The sequence below is a fragment of the Pseudophryne corroboree genome, chromosome 4 (assembly GCF_028390025.1).
Source record: "Pseudophryne corroboree isolate aPseCor3 chromosome 4, aPseCor3.hap2, whole genome shotgun sequence".
NCBI lineage: Eukaryota > Metazoa > Chordata > Amphibia > Anura > Myobatrachidae > Pseudophryne > Pseudophryne corroboree.
In genome coordinates this window covers 824806095-824826566 of record NC_086447.1, presented here as the reverse complement: position 1 = coordinate 824826566, position 20472 = coordinate 824806095, and the positions used below count along the sequence as shown (strand labels likewise).

General features: G+C 46.7%; 1 protein-coding gene across 2 annotated transcripts in view; it reads left to right on the top strand.

Moving 5' to 3' along the window:
* MACROD2 (mono-ADP ribosylhydrolase 2) overlaps positions 1-20472 on the top strand; it is a 3123444-nt gene that overhangs the window by 2901049 nt on the left and 201923 nt on the right. For both annotated transcript variants that reach the window (XM_063918531.1, XM_063918530.1), the window contains exons 10-11: positions 2183-2257; positions 4977-5060. In XM_063918531.1, the coding sequence (XP_063774601.1) occupies positions 2183-2257; positions 4977-5060 (159 nt within the window). The remainder of the gene's footprint in view (positions 1-2182; positions 2258-4976; positions 5061-20472) is intronic.

Sequence of the window (20472 nt, the reverse complement as noted above, 5' to 3'; positions counted from 1 at the left end):
CCTTCGGCCGTCGGGCATGCGCCGGCGCACTGCAGCGCTGGCGCATGCACAGTTCTGACCCGATCTCGCCGCTGCGATAAACTGCAGCGTGCAATCGGGTCAGAATGACTCCCCATATGCAGAATTGTGCATAATTCCCAACATTTGTGAGTTCAGAATTAGTGATGAGCGGATTCGGTTTTACTCGGTTTTACTCGGTTTTACTCGGTTCTCAAAACAGCATCTTATTGGCTCTCGGATGTCACGTGTTTTGGATAGCCAATAAGATGCCGTTTTGAGAACCGAGTAAAACCGAGTAAAACCGAACCTCGCTCATCACTATTCAGAATCGGGAAAAGGGGTATGGGCATGCACACTGGGGGCATCCATATTACAGAGGAGGTGGTCACATCTGTGACCGATGTTTTTATCAAAAAATAAATATTCTATTATTATTGTTTATATATTGATATGAACAAGCAATGGTTTTAGTGATGCCCACTTTCTGCAAGCTCCACATTCAGTGCACACTATTTCACAGTAAGAGTCTGCTGCCCTGGTGAGAGGCAGTGACTCTTCCCTGTGAGTGATTGTGTAAACCAGGGTAAGGCTGCCTGCATATTACAGGGCTATCTCCATGCAGAGGACCCTCCTACCTGTGATATTTCCAGAAGGTAGCATCTGCACAGCGTCTTTACAATCACCCGTGCCGGTGCCATCTTTCCAAGTATACATGAAATGAGATGGTGATGCCGACAAATGGTGGAGGAGGGCACCACTCCGGGCTTACCATTCTTGGTGGAGCGTGTGGGGTGTAGGCCTCCCCTTGACCCAGGCGCCCATGTGCACCACACAACCTGTATCTTTATTTAAAATATACCAGTGTCACTATTTTAATTAAGTTCATCCAACATGTTATGTATAATTGACATAATTGTCAAAATAATTAATGGTTCGGTGTGACTTCAGTTTAATAAGAAGCGACCTAGAACTTGCAGAGATGGTCTTCACTCCTAAACATATATGTCTGGTAGACTCGTCCTGCTGCATTTTTTTAATTGTGTTTAAACAATTTTAAAGCTTCGTCCATATGAGCTATATCTGTTTGGAATGATTTGTGTGCAGGTGATGATATTGCAGAGCAGCGGCAGCTACTACCTGTGTGAGGAGTAAGGCTGCACCTGGCCATGCTGCCAGGTCTCCACCACCTTGTCCCTGTTGCCTGGTCCCCGCTGCCGCCTGGGTCCCGACACCTGTATTGAGTAGTTCATAGACGATGGGACCTGGCGCATGTGCAGTAGCGGCGATGATACTTGCACATGCGCAAAACCCGGGCTGCTATGGACTGCATTGGCTTCCTACAGGAAGCCAGGTTTGGCTGTCCCAGAGGGAGGAAATGCCTCGCAATTGGACTACCCTGTGTGTCTGTGACTGACAGGTGGGACTTCCAATAGAAAGTCACTGGCAGTCACAGTGAAGCCAGTGCAGTCTCACGGACTTCTTCTGGCTTCACTGACAGTGAGCTGGGTGGCAGATTGTATCTGGGGGGGCCTGCAGTTCTGCAGCCGATAGGTAAAAACACCATTGTTGCAGAGTTATATAGGCACACGCCAGTGGATGACTCAAACTATGAACAACCCAGTTACTTAACCACAAGTGTTAGTTTATTGAAGTATAACAGGAACAGTCATTCTCACTATACATACTGGTAATGCATGGAGCTCGTAGCGCAGTAGGAACAGCTTCACATGCATGTCTCTCTGGAGCTAAACATGGAGAATTGTGTCTCCACCATTATCACATTACAGTCTTACACAGTACTACTGTACTAAGAAAGGATCTACAAAATTGCTGCAGCACATATGCAGTAATACATCCGGTTGGAGGACAGACCTCCCTGGGTCCTAGTGCCCAGCATGTATGCACAATATAGGAGCGCACTGCTTTCTTCTAACAATATCAGATATATGTTAAAAGTTATTGTAATTGTTTAAAAGTCATACATTTGTTATATGAACATGTCCTCTGGCTCGGTAATGAGGACCCTGGGTGTTTTGACTTACATCCATTATATGTGCCGTTGATGCACAAGCCCAGTAATATGTTCCTGGATATTTAACTAAAATGTTACCATCTCTAAATGTCTGTTTTCTGGTCATGGATTTTGTATTTTGCTGTTTTTCATATGCTGATGAAAACAAAGATGGCGGTGATGAAGATGAGAAGGATGATAAGGATGATAAAAATGAAGACAATAAGATGATTAGTGAAGATACTAGTAAGTATATGTCAATTTTAAGTACACATTATATTTAGCTGGCAACGGACTCACTCGTGATATACAATGTGTGTGTACTGTACCCAGACCATAAGCTACATCAAGACATTATAATGTTGAGCTAGCACTTAATAAATACTGTGATTGCTAATATTAATATTGAAGGCACTTATAGGACGAACATACCCATTTTATGGCAAGCAAAAAATATATGTATTAATAATAAGTAAGCCTGGTAATAGGACCTGAACAAGTAGACATACAGTAAAATAATTAAGTGCAAGTTCCCTAGTATCCTACAAGTGACCCCTTCTTGTAAAGCAGGGGTGGAGAACCTCCGGCCCGCAGGCCGTATAAGGCCTGCAAAGCCACTTGATCCGTACCGGCCAGGCTCACCTAACTGAGGGAGATGCCGGGCGCCCACTGAGATTTTGTTACCAGCGGGCACCCGGCTCCTTCCCCTCAGCAGCAGCTGGAGGCAGGAGCTCACTTCTGAGCTCTGGCTTCCAGCTCTGGCAGTGTGTGGCTGTGCGCTATGGGAGAGATGTCATGACGTCTCTCCCATAGTTCTGAGGAGAGGGCGGCCAGGTGGAGGGCAGCGGTTCGGAAGCAGAAGCAGGACTGTTGAGTATTGTGGGGGGGGGGGATTATGTGTGTGTGTGTGTGTGTGTGTGTGTGTGTGTAAGCGGCACTACTAGGTGGCATATCTAATAGGGCATAACTACAGGGGGCATATTTAATGGTGCATAACTACAGGGGGCAATTTTAATGGGGCATAACTACAGGGGGCATATTTAGTGGGGCATAACAACTGACTGGGGTCATATCTAATGGGGCATAACAACTGACTGGGGGCATATCTACTGGAGCGTAACAACTGACTGGGGGTATATATACTGGGGCAAAACAACTGACTGGTCCATATCTACTGGGGGCATAACTACTGACTGAGGGCATAACTACTGGGGGCATATGTACTAAGGGCATAACTACGGGGGGCATATCTACTGCGGCACAACTACTGGGGGCATAACTATACTGACTGGGGGCTTAACCAGAGCCGGATTAAGAGGGGGGGGGGGTCCCGGGGATACGTACCCCGGGCCCCCCTTTCCAAAAGGGCCCCCTGCCACACCACAGATCGGATCTTTCTTCAATCCGATCTGCGGTGCTGCGCTCACGAGGCCCGGCTCCCCGCTGCCCTGTACCTCCTCCTCCTTCAGTTCAGCGTGCGGCGCACCAATGACGGAGCCGCATGCTTGCTGAGCCGGACAGCAATTGGACAACTGAGCCGTCGCTCAGCTGCACTGACTACAGCTCTAAGAAGAGTGCTCTAACAGGTGTAGTCAGGGAATTGCTGTCCGGCTCAGCAAGCCTGCGGCTCAGTCATTGGCGCGCCGCACGCTGAACTGAAGGATGGATTCTTAGCGATATATATATATTATTATTGTTTTTTTAGTTTTTTAGTCCATGGGGGGCCCCCTGCTCTTTAGTACCCCAGGCCTCCCGGGGCCTTAATCCGGCTCTGGGCATAACTACTGGGGGCATATCTACTGTGGCATAACTACTGCGACATAACTACTGGGGGCAGGCTAATTTTTAAGTTGATCATTTTTGTATGGCCCCCGAAGGTTTTTTATAAATATCCAAATGGCCCTTTGTAGAAAAAAGGTTCCCCACCCCTGTTGTAAAGTGAGGAGTATTTTCTTTAAAATTACAGTATTTTCGCACAGTAACCTCAAAATCTCTTGGGTAAAATAAAAACAATAAAATAAGTTTTAATTCTATCCTTCTTTAGCCCTAAATGAACCAATCCTAAGTACTGTATGTACCCTTTACACATGGAACCTTACACCCAACCTAAGTACAAGCCCTTTTTCCAGCATAACTCCTGACCATACTGTAAGTAAAACCTTACGCAATGTAATGTTTAAAGCTGGTTTTGCCTTAAAACTGTGAGTTAAATCTCATGTTCTGAAAGTTAGTATGGGGCCCAATAATGTCATGTTTGTGCCTCGTGCCTCAATAATGGCATTCAGTCATATTGTCAGCTCCATTGTAATAAATGAGTGGGCATAGCATTCCGTACTGCCCCACTCGATTACTGTGATCTGTAGATGAAGGACTATTAGCAGTACCTAGATCTCCCCTAATTCATCTGGGGGTCAAGCTTTTAGCCATGTGGCACCAACTCTATGGAACTCACTTTCCCATACAGTTCAAGAGGCCCCCACTCTAGAATCCTTCAAAAATGAACTCAAAACTTTCCCGATTACTCAGCATTTCCATAATTGTCCCTTTAGTAACTCCATGCTCTGTATTTTATGAAAAGCTTTTCTGTTCTACATTATTTCTGTACTTTATTATGTTCATTCTGTTAAATGCCTTGAGTCCCATTGGAGAAAGAGCGCTATATAAATAAAATTATTATTATTATTATTATTATTATTATAGTTCTTTGAAAATTCATGGGCTGCCATCTAATTAGTTTTGGTTCAGCTGTAACGGTATACGTATGTGTAATAGGTACACTTTAATTCATTCAGCATTCTCTTATAGCGGTGTGTGATTTGTGTGTGAGAATGCTTCCTTTTGTCTATAAGCACTTTACATTACTTAGCTTTTAATCGAATCCACATGGATTATGTTAAGCGAATAAGAGAACAATGGGTTTTAATGCAAACATTTAATATATTATTATACCTATTTGTGTTCACAGAGGGGCCTGATCAAAATGCATTGTCACCTCCTACAAAGAAATCTAAAGCCAAAAAAACAGATCTGCAGGAGGGGTCTACAGATGGTAAGTAATCGGTTTTACTACTAAAGACACAATAATGCTCTAAATCATTTTTTGTCTTTGTCATCCATTTATTTTTATCCTTTCACGCTCTCACTATCGCTAATTCTGTCTGACAATATAACACTATATTCCTGTTGTTGACGTTGCAAATATTTAGTTCTTTCCTTTGTTTTGTTTTTTTCTGTTCCTTGACCATTTGCAGAATACAGTTGTGTCGTCATACATTGTTGTTGTAGTCATGCCAAACAGCTCCTCTCAGCACATCAGGTCCCATGGGACTTTGCTAGTATGGTTTTTTTTTTTGAGCTGTACACAAAAATGCATCTTAGACGCAATGTGATACAATTACGATACACCAGGGGACTGTGCCGATTAAGTTGATATGCGACACTTGTATATCTGTGTGCGACTGAATCTCTGAATCTGTATATGTATATGAAGTGCAACAATGTAGCAGCCACAGCTTTAATCCATGCCAAGTTCCATTGTGCTAGCATATACAGACTCGGTCACACACATAGATATTCAAGTGTCACATATAAAATTAATCAGCACAGTCTCCTGGTGCATCTTAGTCACATTGCAGTGTGACTAAGGAGCATTTTAAGTCGGAGTCGGATGGGACCTTGCGGCTTACTCCCACCGGCATCTCGCGCCACATAGTGTATTGAGGTTAGTTGTATTAGGAAACATCTGCACTTGCAACCAAGGTCTAGGACAAGTTGAAAAAATAGACACAGAGAAAAAAAAAAGTTTTCCTTGTGTCACAGAGAGGCTCTAGTAACAGTACATTAAAGAGCAAATTTTTCAATACGTTTTACTAATATACAGTATTGTGAAAACGGATGTTTAGATATTCTTTATCATATTGGTATCATTTAAAAATAAATGTATCAAAGGTCTGTTACAAAATTTTTTGCAAAAATCTCCTTCATGCCCTTAAGTTAGTACAGTATCTGGTTCAAATCAGTAGCGGATCTTGCCACGGGCAAGCAGGACTTTTGCCCGGGGCGCCGCCTTCCGGAGGGCGCCGGCGCCATCCGGAGGGCGCTGCACCATGGCAAGATCCGCTGCTGCTGTGGTGCCCCCCACTGCCGCTGCCCCCTGTCCCGCTGTCCTGTGAAGGGAAACTAGACGCTACGCGTCTAGTTTCCCTTCGTGGGCTGCCCGCTGTGAAGGGAAACTAGACGCTATGCGTCTAGTTTCCCTTCCTGGAGAGGACCTTAACTGTAATGATGTGCGGTGCGCGTTGACGTCATCGCGCACCGCACAGCAAAGGTCCTCTCCACGAAAGGAACTAGACGCTTAGCGTCTAGTTTTCCTTCGTGGAGAGGACCTTTGCTGTGCGGTGCGCAATGACGTCATCGCGCACCGCACATCCTACTACAGTACAGGGGGCATAACTGACCACGCCCCCTGTATGAAGCCACGCCCCCTAATGCCGCCCGGGGCGCAAGAAGCCCCGGAACCGGCCCTGGTTCAAATCCTGATCGCACACCTGAATTTGCCAAGATCAATCAGCGATTTTTATTCAGGAGGAGCCCTTTTTCTGTCTTGCAAGTGAGAAAGTGATCTTTTCAAATCCTTCCCTTGCTACTCCTCCTTTCCTCCCCCACCACTTCCCGGCCTCCCAGCACAGCTATCCCGGCATCGATGTCTGTCTATGATCAGTTGTACTGCCAGAGGCGTTTCTAGAGAGGAGGAGGCCTGTGTGCAGGCTCCAACTTGGCCCCCTTTTCTCTAGCCAGTGGCAGTGCTTAGCTCTGGGCACTAGGGTTCCGAGGGCACCCTAGCGCTGTCCCAGAGTCTACAGCGCATGCGCAGATCTCTGGAAAAATGGCTGCGCCATTTGGCCAGTGATTTCGGCAGCGCTGCTGCAGCGCCGCGAGACTCCGGAGGCAGTGGTGCAAGTAGAAAAGATTTCTTATACGTACTGAGTGCACGCGCGTGCCAAAAATGGGTGTGGCCAAATGCCACATGGGGCGTGGCCAATGAAAATGGGGGCGTGAAACACATATGGGGGGCCAGATACACATATGACCCCCAATAGTGGCAGATACACGTTGCCCCACAGTGCCAGATATACTTTGCCCCAGAGTGTCAGATACACATTGCCCCAGAGTGCCAGATACACAAATACCCCCACAGTGCCAGATACACAAATGCCCCAGTATCAGATATACATTGCCCCACAGTGCCAGATACACAAATTCCCCCACAGTGCAAGATACACAAATGCCCCCCCCAGTTCCAGATACACAAATGCCCCCACAGTGCCAGATATACATTGCCCCACAGTGCCAGATACACAAATTCCCTCACAGTGCCAGATACACAAATGCCCCCACAGTGCCAGATACACAAATGCCCCCACAGTGCCAGATATACATTGCCCCACAGTGCCAGATACACAAATGACCCCACAGTGCCAGATACACATTGCCCCCCCGCTCACCGCTGCCTCAGTGTGTTGCTGCTATGTGAGAGTAGGATAGCGCAGCGCCTCTCCTGCCCCTCAATGCTTGTGAAGTGCAGTCTCCATCAGCGTGTATCTCAAATGAGGCGCCGGTTCGTTAGCCAATCAGAGCTCGCGGACCGGCAGCCAATCAGAAGCTGTGGCTGCTGGTTCGCGAGCTCTGATTGGCTTGCAAACCGGTGCCTTATTGAGATTCACCCTGCCGCCGCAGCCTCCAGAGACCAGACATCACAAAGAATTGAGGGGCAGGAGAGGCGCTGCGCTCTCCTCCCTTCACACAGCAGCCAGCGGGATGCAGATATGGTGGACGGCATAGCGGTACGGTGTAACAGCTGGGAATTTCTTACCGGTACGCCATACAGCCCCATACCGCCATACTTTCAGCGCTGTCTGGAGGGTAAGTATGAAAAATAATGGTTACCCATTATAAATACACCAGTGTGAATTGCACTGACCTTTCCGTGATCTTGCTGCTCTGCCCTGCCTCCCAGCACAGCTGATTTCAGTGCAACGGCTGTCTATGATCAGCTGTGTTGCATTGACCATTCAGTGAGCCTGCTGCTGTTTGCCTCCCAGCACAACTGATCTCCAAGGCCACGTCTGAGACTCTATGATCAGCTGTACTGCACCAACCTTTCTGTAATCCTGCTGCTCTGCCCAACTTCCCAGCACAGCTGATCCAGGAACCGACATCCATTTATGGTATGCTGAGCTGCAATGAGCTTTCGGTATGTAAAACATAGACGTCAGCTCCGAGATCAGCTGTGCTGTGAAGTCAGGCAGAGCAGCAGAATGGGTTACAGGTTAAAGTTATTTTACTTACCGATGCATGCACAGACTGATCCCCCGCAAATAAAGCCACCGCAGATGCAGTACTCCATCTCCTTTTTATTTGCTGGGACAGAGTTTTTTTAAAAGCTCTGTTCCAGAATCTTCATGTTCATAAATCTTTGCAATATTACTCAGTATTATAATATTACTCAGTCTTATCACAATCGCATTTCAAATGGGGAATTAAATTGTGCCCATTAATTTTTCATTTTGAAAAAAATGGGCATTACCCGTGATTTTTGCCCAATGATCATTATTTGGCAATTCAGTTGTAGCCCATGTTTTTTGCATGAAAACACATAAATTCTGGATAAGTTCTGGATCCATGTGTTTTTGTGGCCATGATCACAAAAACTGGTCCGTTATCGTGGATTCTCTCTCTTGCCTCCGGGCAGGTGAAAAACAAATCCTTGATAGTGATGGCAAATTGGATAGCTCTCGGGGGATCAGTTGAATTTCCCTCTTTGTATGCAATACTGGACATAGAAACATAGAAACATAGAATTTGTTGGCAGATAAGAACCACTTGGCCCATCTAGTCTGCCCCTTATTTTTATTTTATTTTTTATTTTTATTTTTATATTATTTTTTATCACTAACCTTATTTGATCCTTATTTCTTTGTAAGGATATCCTTATGTCTATCCCATGCATGTTTAAATTGCTCTACTGTCTTAGCCTCTACCACCTCTGATGGGAGGCAATTCCACTTGTCCACTACCCTTTCTGTGAAATTATTTTTCCGCAAATTTCCCCTGAACCTCCCCCCCTCCAGTCTCAGTGCATGTCCTCGTGTCCTATTGCTTCTCTTCATTTGGAGAATGTTTCCCTCCTGGACTTTGTTAAAACCCTTGATATATTTGAAAGTTTCTATCATGTCCCCCCTTTCCCTTCTCTGCTCCAAACTATACATATTGAGATTTCTTAGTCTTTCTGGGTATGTTTTGTGATGTAGGCCATGCACCATTTTAGTTGCCCTCCTTTGTACAGTTTCTAATGTATTAATATCCTTTTGAAGATATGGCCTCCAGAACTGAATACAGTATTCTAGATGAGGCCGTACTAATGACCTATACAGTGGCATTATTACTTCTTTCTTTCTGCTGCTGATTCCTTGTCTTTTCACTAATAGCTTCCCCTGCACCAGAGGTGTCACATACGCTTTGTACACCCGGTTCGGCGGTGCCAGAAAAAGGGGTGGGGCTTCACGGGAGTGCTGCCTCCCGCGGAGTGCTTTTTCTTCAGTGCCAGCTCCTGTTCAGTGGCAGGAGCTGAGTGCTGCGCATAATGTAACAGTGCAGCACTCGGCTCATGCCACTGAGCAGGAGCCGGCATTTTGGTGTCACCCCTCAGCGGGTGTCACATCCGGTTGCGGCCCGCAACCCTCGCACACCCCTTGCGATGCCACTGCCCTGCACTATGGCCCTCATTCCGAGTTGATCGCTCGCTGCCGTTTTTCGCAAAGCAGCGATCAGGTGAAAAAACGGCATTTATGCGCATGCGCTAAGTACTTTCACACAAAAGTTTGCAGTTTTACAGAAGCTCGAGCGACGTTTTTCAGTCGCTTGAGTGTTCGTAGTATGATTGACAGGAAGTGGGCGTTTCTGGGCGGCTACTCTGCGTTTTCAGGGAGTGTGCTAAAAAACGCAGGCGTGCCAGGCAAAAACGCAGGAGTGGCTGGGGAAACGGGGGAGTGGCTGGCCGAACGCAGGGCGTGTTTGTGACGTCAAAGCAGGAACTAAACTGACTGAAGTGATCGCAAGGAAGGAGTAGGTCTGGAGCTACTCAGAAACGGCATGACATTTTTCCTGTGCAGTTCTGCTAACCTTTCGTTCGCACTTCTGCTAAGCTAAGATGCACTCCCAGGGGGCGGCGGCCTAGCGTGTGCACTGCTGCTAAAAGCAGCTAGCAAGCGATCAACTCGGAATGAGGGCCTATGTCAGTAAATTAAGGTCTCCTTACCGGTCTAGGGTGCTGATGTAGACGTATGAATTGGGGGGTGGGGGTGGATTTGGACAGCAGACTGCTCAGCCTGAGTACCATGTTCATTGCTCCCCATGATGCAAGACTCTCTATTAGGTAAAATGGCTTGGAAGAGTTTTTATTTTCTGATAACTAATTTATATGAGCAACTAATTATTGCAACAACAAAAATCCTCAGCCTTTAGGACAGGTCCTCATTAATAAACTCATTCCAAAAGATAAAATAAAGTACTGTATATATTGAAGTAAGATCTTATAGCAGCTTTGCCGATCATCCAAACATAGTTCATAGTCAAAAGGAGGGCTGGATGACATTAAGTAAAATATATCTGGGTTGCTTCAGCCAGCAGTGTGAGCCAAAAACCTTTTACTGAAACTGGCGGAATGTATTTGTTATAAATGATTGCATGATTAAACAAAAAGCTGAAGATAAATTAGATGCCTCCTCCTTGCTCAACATTTTTTACTTTCTATTATGCATCATTATAATTGCCTTACTTTCTGTATTATTAAAATACATGTTTTCCTACTTTAAAGTTGTTAGTGAACACTGAATGCAGTGACCTTTCCAAAGTTTACAGAACAATTGCACAACTTTTTTTTCTTTTATCAATTAGACATTTATTTTTACTTATGATTCTTAAAAAAGCTAACATTAAACATTATATAAAGTATACACTTAATGCTTATAAGCTGCGTACAATAAATGCTTCACTGCAAAGCTGTGATGTTTTATCAACACAAGGTATAAACTGAATTTGGATTGGTGCGATGCTCAATAGTGTAATTCTAAGAAAGATTGCTTTGATTTCATCATTGTTTTATACACTATAATGTTTGATTACAGTATAAAAACTATAATTACAGGCCAGAGACAGACCATATTGCACATTACATGTTTTTTTAAGTTGCGGCTCCAATTTTGAGCATTGTTGAGAAAAAAGCTAAATTCCACTGCATAAAAATACATATTTGCTTTAATCAAACTCATTGTAGTTTTCTTCACTGAAATGCTATAATTTTACAATTGACTTTAATTAAACTATTTTGTATCTGTTCTTTTGAAACCACTGTGTCTATAAACTACTTAGTCCAAAAACTCACATTTGCAAAAACATACACTACTGGTCTAAAGATTGAGAACACCCCCCAGTTTTTATTGAAATTTAGGCAATTCTAGTCCAGTGAATAACCTGACATAGGGCCTAATTCAGCATGGAACGTAGGTACGATTGTTTTTGCATGCTGAAGCCCTGTGAAGTATGCACACGTGCAGCAGTGGCGCTGCGTGTGCGCACACAGTGAGATGCGACAGCATCTCACTTGTGCAAACGCCTCTGCCTTATTGAGAGGCAGTGGTGTTCGCGGGACAGGAGGGCATCGACTCATCGTTTAAGGGGTGTCACGGCGGCATAGGTGGAGCGATGTCTGGACAACACAAACGTGTCAGGACCATTTGCAGAGATGGGCCGTGGCAGCTGCCTGATTTCATACGCAGCCTCTGCGACCCGAAACATGGCGGGTAGCCATCTGCCTCCGCAGCTAGGCTGCGTAGGCAGAGGGCTACCCTAAACGTGCGAACGCATCGCTGCCATGCGATGCTTTAGCATGTTTACAGTGGGCAGGACCAGGCATGTAGGGCGAACTTGTTCTGTGCTTGGCGTCCCCCCCCATGTCAGTGTAATGGATCGTAGATGTGTGATTTTTCGCACATCTACAAGCCATGCTGAATTAGGCACATAGGGGGTCATTCCGACCCGTTCGCACGCAGCGGTTTATCGTTGCGGTGCAAACGGATCCGGTATGCGCAGCGTCATTGCCCGGTGACAGGGGTCACCGGGTTATGGCGCGGATTACGAAGAAAGAGGTCGCAGCGGTGGCCGCAAGAAGATTGACAGGAAGAAGGCATTCCACCAGACCGTTGGCGGCCGTTTTCGTTGAGTGGTGGAGAAAACGCTGGCGTGGTCAGAAGAACGGAGGGCGGATGTCTGACATCAAAGCCGGGACCTGCATCGCTGAAGGCGTCGCACAGGGTAAGTAGGTCTAGGGCTAGTCTTCTTTTACACAAAACTTTTTTAGCATAGCAGGGCTGCACAAGCGTTCGCAGCCCTGCTAAGCTAAAATACACTCCCCCATAGGCGTGGACTAGTTGATCGCACCAGCAGCAAAAAGTTGCTGGCTGCGATCAACTCGGAATGACCACCATAGTAGAAAGGTAAACAGTAAATTGCAAAATTGCAAGAGGTTAAAAATGTTTCGATTAGCACAAAATTTACAATTATGTAAATTATGTCTCTTAAAAGACTTCAGGGTAATTGGTTAAGGACTTCAGATGTTCTGCAGTAATGAAAAAAAACTAGACTGGCCCATTAAGCACCGCCAATGGTCTTCTGAAGACTGTAAAAAGGTCTTATGAACCAAATAATCCAAATTTTTACTCTTTGTTTCATCACGTTTTTTTACGCCGTTCCTCAGTATGTGGGGTTATTAAGTGGTTGCTTGTAAAAGCTACCACTTCCCGGTGTGCTTAAGCTAAAAATGTAAAAGAGCAATGCTTTTATTAGAGAGAAAAAAACCACCCTAGTTGGTCAAGTGTTCATCCTATAGCAAGATAATGACCAGAACTACTTTTGAGGCAAAGAACAAAATGTTAGGCTTCAAATCATGGAATAGCCAGTACTGGCGCCGGAAGACCGACAGCCGACATCCCAAAAGAAAGTATCGAGGTAACTTTTAGGCTTAGGGCTCGGGAGGAGGGGGGGGAGTTAGCTCTAGCCACCACTATATACACTATATGAACAAAAGTATTTGACCACACCTGTTACTTATTGAATTGTTGCCACAACTGTATAAAATCAAGCACCTTGCCATGCAGTCTCCATTTGCAAACATTTGTGATACAACTCAATCGTTCTGACTTCAACCGTGGTACTGTGATAGGATGCAACCTTTGCAATAAGACGGTTTGTGAAATTCCATCCCTGCTGGATATTCTACGGTCAACTGTAAGTGATATTATTAGAAAGTGGAAGCATTTAGGAACAACAGCAACTCAGCCACGAAGCGGAAGTCCACTTAAAAAACCACAGAGTGGGGTCAACAACTGCTAAAAGTTGCCAGCGCTCTGCTGATTCCATATCTGAAGAGTTCCAAACTGCCACTGGCATTAATGTAAGCACAAAAACTGTGCGTCGTGAGCTTAATGGAATGGGTTTCTATGGCCGAGCAGCTGCATGCAAGCTTCACGCCACCAAGTCCAATGCCAAGCATCAGATGGAGTGGTGTAAAGCACATCGACACTGGACTGTGATGTAGTGGAAACGTGTTCTGTGGAGTGACGGTTTACACTTCTGTTTGGCAGTAAGATGGGCGAGTTTTGGTTTGGCGGATGCTAGGAGAACGTTACCTACCTGACTGCATTATGGCAACTGTGAAGTTTGGTGGAGGAGGGATAATGGTATGGGGCTGTTTTTCAGGTTTTGAGCTAGGCCCCTTATCTCCAGTGAAGGACATTCTTAATGCTTCAGTATACCAAGACATTTTGGACAATGCTATGCGTTCAACTTTGTTGCAACAGTTTGGGGAAAACCCTTTTCTATTCCAAAATGACTGTGCCCCAGTAAGGTCTATAAAGACATGGTTTGATGAGTTCGGTGTGGAAGAAGTTGACTGGCCCACACAGAGCTCTGACCTTAACCCCATTGAACACCTTTTGGATGCACTGGAGTGGTGATTGAGAGCCAGGCCTTCTCATCCAACATCAGTTACTGACCTCATAAATACTCTACAGAATGAATGGGCACAAATTCCCTCAGAAATGCTCCAAAATCTTGGAGTGGCAAGCCTTCCAAGAAGAGTGCGAGTGGCTTTACTTTACACTATATAAAATGTGGTCATCATGCTCGAAATACTGTTGGTATCGGTGTTCAGATGAAGATACAGTACACTCTTACATGTTTTCTGGGACTGTCCTCTCCTCGCCCAATTTTGGACTAAGGTTTTTTATTTATTGTCGGAAGTAGTTAAGGTCACTGTTAACCTGGACCCGCATTACTGTAGCTCAATTATGGAAACCCCCCACTCTAGCTAAAGTTATTGCTAAGATACAGTATAACTCTGAAATGGAAACTTCTGCAGCTCCACATTCCATGAAGCCCTCTTCTCCAGTAATGAAATGACTCTCTTGGCACATGCCTTATATACTACTGAGGGCGACGGAGCTAGAATTGGCACACTTGACCATACCAACTCTTCCATAACTTCTATTCTGAACTCCCAAATGTAGCAGTAATAGGTTGCCTTTTCCAGTCTTCTAACTTTTACTGCTTTCACATTGCAAGCGCTGGTCGCACCCGGGAATTGTACGTGGGTCCTTCCCTGGTGCGACCCGCATAAGACCCCTTTCAGACTGGCAACACGACCCGGCAATATGCCAGGTCAGGTTGTCATCGGGGGCGGGGGCGGAGGCGGTGCTGGCATCATCAAGGGCGGGTGCAGAGGCGGTGCTTAGAGATGAGATCATCTCCACGCCACCTCCTCCACACTGTGAACAGGTCCCGGATCGCATCAACCCGGGTTACCCATTCACACCGCTCCTGAATAAAGCAGGGTTATTTCTGGGTTGAAATACCGGGTCAGGTGACACAGGAATTCAGGACTTGCCCCTTTCACACCGCACATCGACTCGCGTCAACCGCCAATATACCGGGTTATTTATGCGATGTGAAGAGACTGCAGATACAGATATGTGCCTTGCCCTGTATTATGTGTGTATATGTATTTATGATTGTATCATCTATGTTTCTCTAACGTCCTAAGTGGATGCTGGGGACTCCGTAAGGACCATGGGGAATAGCGGCTCCGCAGGAGACTGGGCACATCTAAAGAAAGCTTTAGGACTATCTGGTGTGCACTGGCTCCTCCCCCTATGACCCTCCTCCAAGCCTCAGTTAGATCTCTGTGCCCGAACGAGAAGGGTGCACACTAGGGGCTCTCCTGAGCTTCTTAGTGAAAGTTTTAGTTTAGGTTTTTTTTATTTTCAGTGAGACCTGCTGGCAACAGGCTCACTGCATCGAGGGACTAAGGGGAGAAGAAGCGAACTCACCTGCGTGCAGAGTGGATTGGGCTTCTTAGGCTACTGGACATTAGCTCCAGAGGGACGATCACAGGCCCAGCCTGGATGGGTCCCAGAGCCGCGCCGCCGGCCCCCTTACAGAGACAGAAGAGGTCCGGAAAATCGGCGGCAGAAGACGTCCTGTCTTCAACAAGGTAGCGCACAGCACTGCAGCTGTGCGCCATTGCTCTCAGCACACTTCACACTCCGGTCACTGAGGGTGCAGGGCGCTGGGGGGGGGGCGCCCTGAGACGCAATAAAAAACACCTTGGATGGCAAAAAAAATGCATCACATATAGCTCCTGGGCTATATGGATGCATTTAACCCCTGCCAGAATACATAGAAAAACGGGAGATAAGGCCGCCGATAAGGGGGTGGAGCCTATCTCCTCAGCACACTGGCGCCATTTTCCCTCACAGCTCCGTTGGAGGGAAGCTCCCTGTCTCTCCCCTGCAGTCACTACACTACAGAAAGGGTTAAAAAAGAGAGGGGGGGGCACTAATTACGCGCAGTATTAAATGATACAGCAGCTATAAGGGGAAAAACACTTATATAAGGTTATCCCTGTATATATATAGCGCTCTGGTGTGTGCTGGCAAACTCTCCCTCTGTCTCCCCAAAGGGCTAGTGGGGTCCTGTCCTCTATCAGAGCATTCCCTGTGTGTGTGCTATATGTCGGTACGTTTGTGTCGACATGTATGAGGAGAAAAATGATGTGGAGACGGAGCAGATTGCCTGTAATAGTGATGTCACCCCCTAGGGGGTCGACACCTGAGTGGATGAACTGTTGGAAGGAATTACGTGACAGTGTCAGCTCTGTATAAAATACAGTGGTTGACATGAGACAGCCGGCTACTCAGCTTGTGCCTGTCCACACGTCTCATAGGCCGTCAGGGGCTCTGAAGCGCCCGTTACCTCAGATGGCAGATATAGACGCCGACACGGATACTGACTCCAGTGTCGACGGTGAAGAGACAAATGTGACTTCCAGTAGGGCCACACGTTACATGATTGAGGCAATGAAAAATGTTTTACACATTTCTGATAATACGAGTACCACCAAAAAGGGGTATTATGTTCGGTGAGGAAAAACTACCTGTAGTTTTCCTGAATCTGAGAAATTAAATGAGGTGTGTGATGATGCGTGGTTTTCCCCCGATAACAACTGATAATTTCTAAAATGTTATTGGCATCATATCCTTTCCCGCCAGAGGTTAGGGTGCGTTGGGAAACACCCCCTAGGGGGGATAAAGCGCTCACACGCTTGTAAGGGCTCTACACTCTCCTGAGATGGCCGCCCTTAAGGATCCTGCTGATAGAAAGCAGGAGGGTATCCTAAAATGTATTTACACACATACTGGTGTTATACTGCGACCAGCAATCGCCTCAGCCTGGATGTGCAGTGCTGGGTTGGCGTGGTCGGATTCCCTGACTGAAAATATTGATACCCTAGATAGGGACAGTATATTTTTGCATATAGAGCATTTAAAAGATGCATTTCTATATATGCGTGATGCACAGCGGAATATTTGCCGACTGGCATCAAGTCTAAGTGCGTTGTCCATTTCTACCAGTAGAGGGTTATGGACACGTCAGTGGTCAGGTGATGCGTATTCCAAACGGCATTTGGAAGTATTGCCTTATTAGGGGAGGAGTTATTTGGGGTCGGTCTTTCAGACCTGGTGGCCACGGCAACAGCTGGGAAATCCACGTTTGTACCCCAGGTCGCCTCTCAACATGAGAAGACGCCGTATTATCAGGCGCAGTCTTTTCGTGGACAAGCGGGCAAAAGGTTCCTCATTTCTGCCCCGTGACAGAGGGAAAGGAAAAAGGCTGCAGAAATCAGACAGTTCCCAGGAACAGAAACCCTCTCCCGCCTCTGCCAAGCCCCCAGTATGACGCTGGGGCTTTACAAGCAGAATCAGGCACGGTGGGGGGCCCGTCTCAATGAATTTCAGCGCGCAGTGGACTCACTCGCAAGTAGACCCCTGGATCCTTCAGGTGATATCTCAGGGGTACAAATTAGAATTCGAGACGTCTCCCCCTCGCCGTTTCCTAAAGTCGGCTTTACCGATGTCTCCTTCTGACACGGAGACAGTTTTGGAAGCCATTCACAAGCTGTATTCCCAGCAGGTGATAATCAAGGTACCCCTCCTGCAACAGGGAACGGGGTATTATTCCACACTGTGGTGGTACCGAAGCCAGACGGCTCGGTGAGACCGATTCTAAATCTAAAATCTTTGAACACTTACATACAGAGGTTCAAATTCAAGATTGAGTCACTCAGAGCAGTGATTGCGAACCTGAAAGAAGGGGACTACATGATGTCTCGGGACATCAAGGATGCTTACCTTCATGTCAAAATTTACCCTTCTCACCAAGGGTACCTCAGGTTTATGGTACAGAACTGTCACTATCAGTTCAGACGCTGCCGTATGGATGGTCCACGGCACACCGGGTCTTTACCAAGGTAATGGCCGAAATGATGATATTTCTTCGAAGGAAGGGAATTTTAGTTATCCCTTACTTGGACGATTCCCTGATAAGGGTAAGATCCAGGGAACAGTTGGAGGTCGGTGTAGCACTATCTCAGGTAGTGTTGCGGCAGCACGATTGGATTCTCAATATTCCAAAATCGCAGCTGGTTCCGACGACTTGTCTTCTGTTCCTAGGGATGATCCTGGACACAGTCCAGAAAAAGGTGTTTCTCCCGGAGGAGAAAGCCAGGGAGTTATCCGAGCTAGTCAGGAACCTCCTAAAACCGAGCCAAATCTCAGTGCATCAATGCACAAGGGTTCTGGGTAAAATGGTGGCTTCCTACGAAGCAATCCCATTCGGCAGATTCCACGCAAGAACTTTCCAGTGGGACCTGCTGGACAAATGGTCCGGGTCGCATCTTCAGATGCATCAGCGGATAACCCTGTCACCAAGGACAAGGGTGTCCCTCCTGTGGTGGTTGCAGAGTGCTCATCTTCTAGAGGGCCGTAGATTCGGCATTCAGGACTGGGTCCTGGTGACCACGGATGCCAGCCTGCGAGGCTGGGGAGCAGTCACACAGGGAAGGAATATCCAGGGCTTATGGTCAAGCCTGGAGACATCACTTCACATAAATATCCTGAAGCTAAGGGCCATTTACAATGCTCTAAGCTTAGCAAGACCTCTGCTTCAAGGTCAGCCGGTGTTGATCCAGTCGGACAACATCACGGCAGTCACCCACGTAAACAGACAGGGTGGCACAAGAAGCAGGAGGGCAATAGCAGAAGCTGCAAGGATTCTTCGCTGGGCGGAAAATCATGTGATAGCACTGTCAGCAGTATTCATTCCGGGAGTGGACAACTGGGAAGCAGACTTCCTCAGCACGACCTCCACCCGGGAGAGTGGGGACTTCACCCAGAAGTCTTCCACATGATTATAAACCGTTGGGAAAAGCTCGACAGGTATTGCGCCAGGTCAAGGGACCCTCAGGCAATAGCTGTAGACGCTCTGGTATCACCGTGGGTGTACCAGTCAGTGTATGTGTTCCCTCCTCTGCCTCTCATACCCAAGGTACTGAGATTGATAAGATGGAGAGGAGTAAGCACTATATTCGTGGCTCCGGATTGGCCAAGAAGGACTTGGTAACCGGAACTTCAAGAGATGCTCACGGAGGATCCGTGGCCTCTACCTCTAGGAAGGGACCTGCTCCAGCAAGGACCCTGTCTGTTCCAAGACTTACCGCGGCTGCGTTTGACGGCATGGCGGTTGAACGCCGGATCCTGAAGGAAAAAAGGCATTCCGGATGAAGTCATCCCTATCCTGATCAAAGCCAGGAAGGATGTAACCGCAAAACATTATCACCGCATTTGGCGAAAATATGTTGCGTGGTGCGAGGCCAGTAAGGCCCGACGGAGGAAATTCAACTGGGTCGATTCCTACATTTCCTGCAAACAGGAGTGTCTATGGGCCTGAAATTGGGGTCCATTAAGGTTCAAATTTCGGCCCTGTCAGTTTTCTTCCAAGAAGAGCTAGCTTCAGTCCCTGAAGTTCAGACGTTTGTAAAAGGGGTACTGCATATACAGCCTCCTTTTGTGCCTCCAGTGGCACTTTGGGATCTCAATGTAGTTTTTGGGTTCCAAAAGTCACATTGGTTTGAACCACTTAAATCTGTGGAGTTAAAATATCTCACATGGAAAGTGGTCATGCTGTTGGCCCTGGCCTGGGCCAGGCGCGTGTCAGAATTGGCGGCTTTATCCTGTAAAAGCCCTTATCTGATTTTCCATTCGGACAGGGCGGAATTGAGGACTCGTCCTCAGTTTCTCCCTAAGGTGGTTTCAGCGTTTCACCTGAACCAACCTATTGTGGTGCCTGCAGCTACTAGGGACTTGGAGGACTCCAAGTTGCTAGACGTTGTCAGGGCCCTGAAAAATATATGTTTCCAGGACGGCTGGAGTCAGGAAATCTGACTCGCTGTTTATCCTGTATGCACCCAACAAGCTGGGTGCTCCTGCTTCTAAGCAGACTATTGCTCGTTGGATTTGTAGTACAATTCAGCTTGCACATTCTGTGGCAGGCCTGCCACAGCCAAAAATCTGTAAATGCCCACTCCACAAGGAAGGTGGGCTCATCTTGGGCGGCTGCCCGAGGGGTCTCGGCTTTACATCTTTGCCGAGCAGCTACTTGGTCAGGAGCAAATACGTTTGTAAAATTCTACAAAATTGATACCCTGGCTGAGGAGGACCTGGAGTTCTCTCATTTGGTGCTGCAGAGTCATCCGCTCTCTCCCGCCCGTTTGGGAGCTTTGGTATAATCCCCATGGTCCTTACGGAGTCCCCAGCATCCACTTAGGACGTTAGAGAAAATAAGAATTTACTTACCGATAATTCTATTTCTCGTAGTCCGTAGTGGATGCTGGGCGCCCATCCCAAGTGCGGATTGTCTGCAATACTGGTACATAGTTATTGTTACCAAAAAAAAAAAAAATCGGGTTATTGCTGTAGTGAGCCATCTTTTCTAGAGGCTCCTCTGTTATC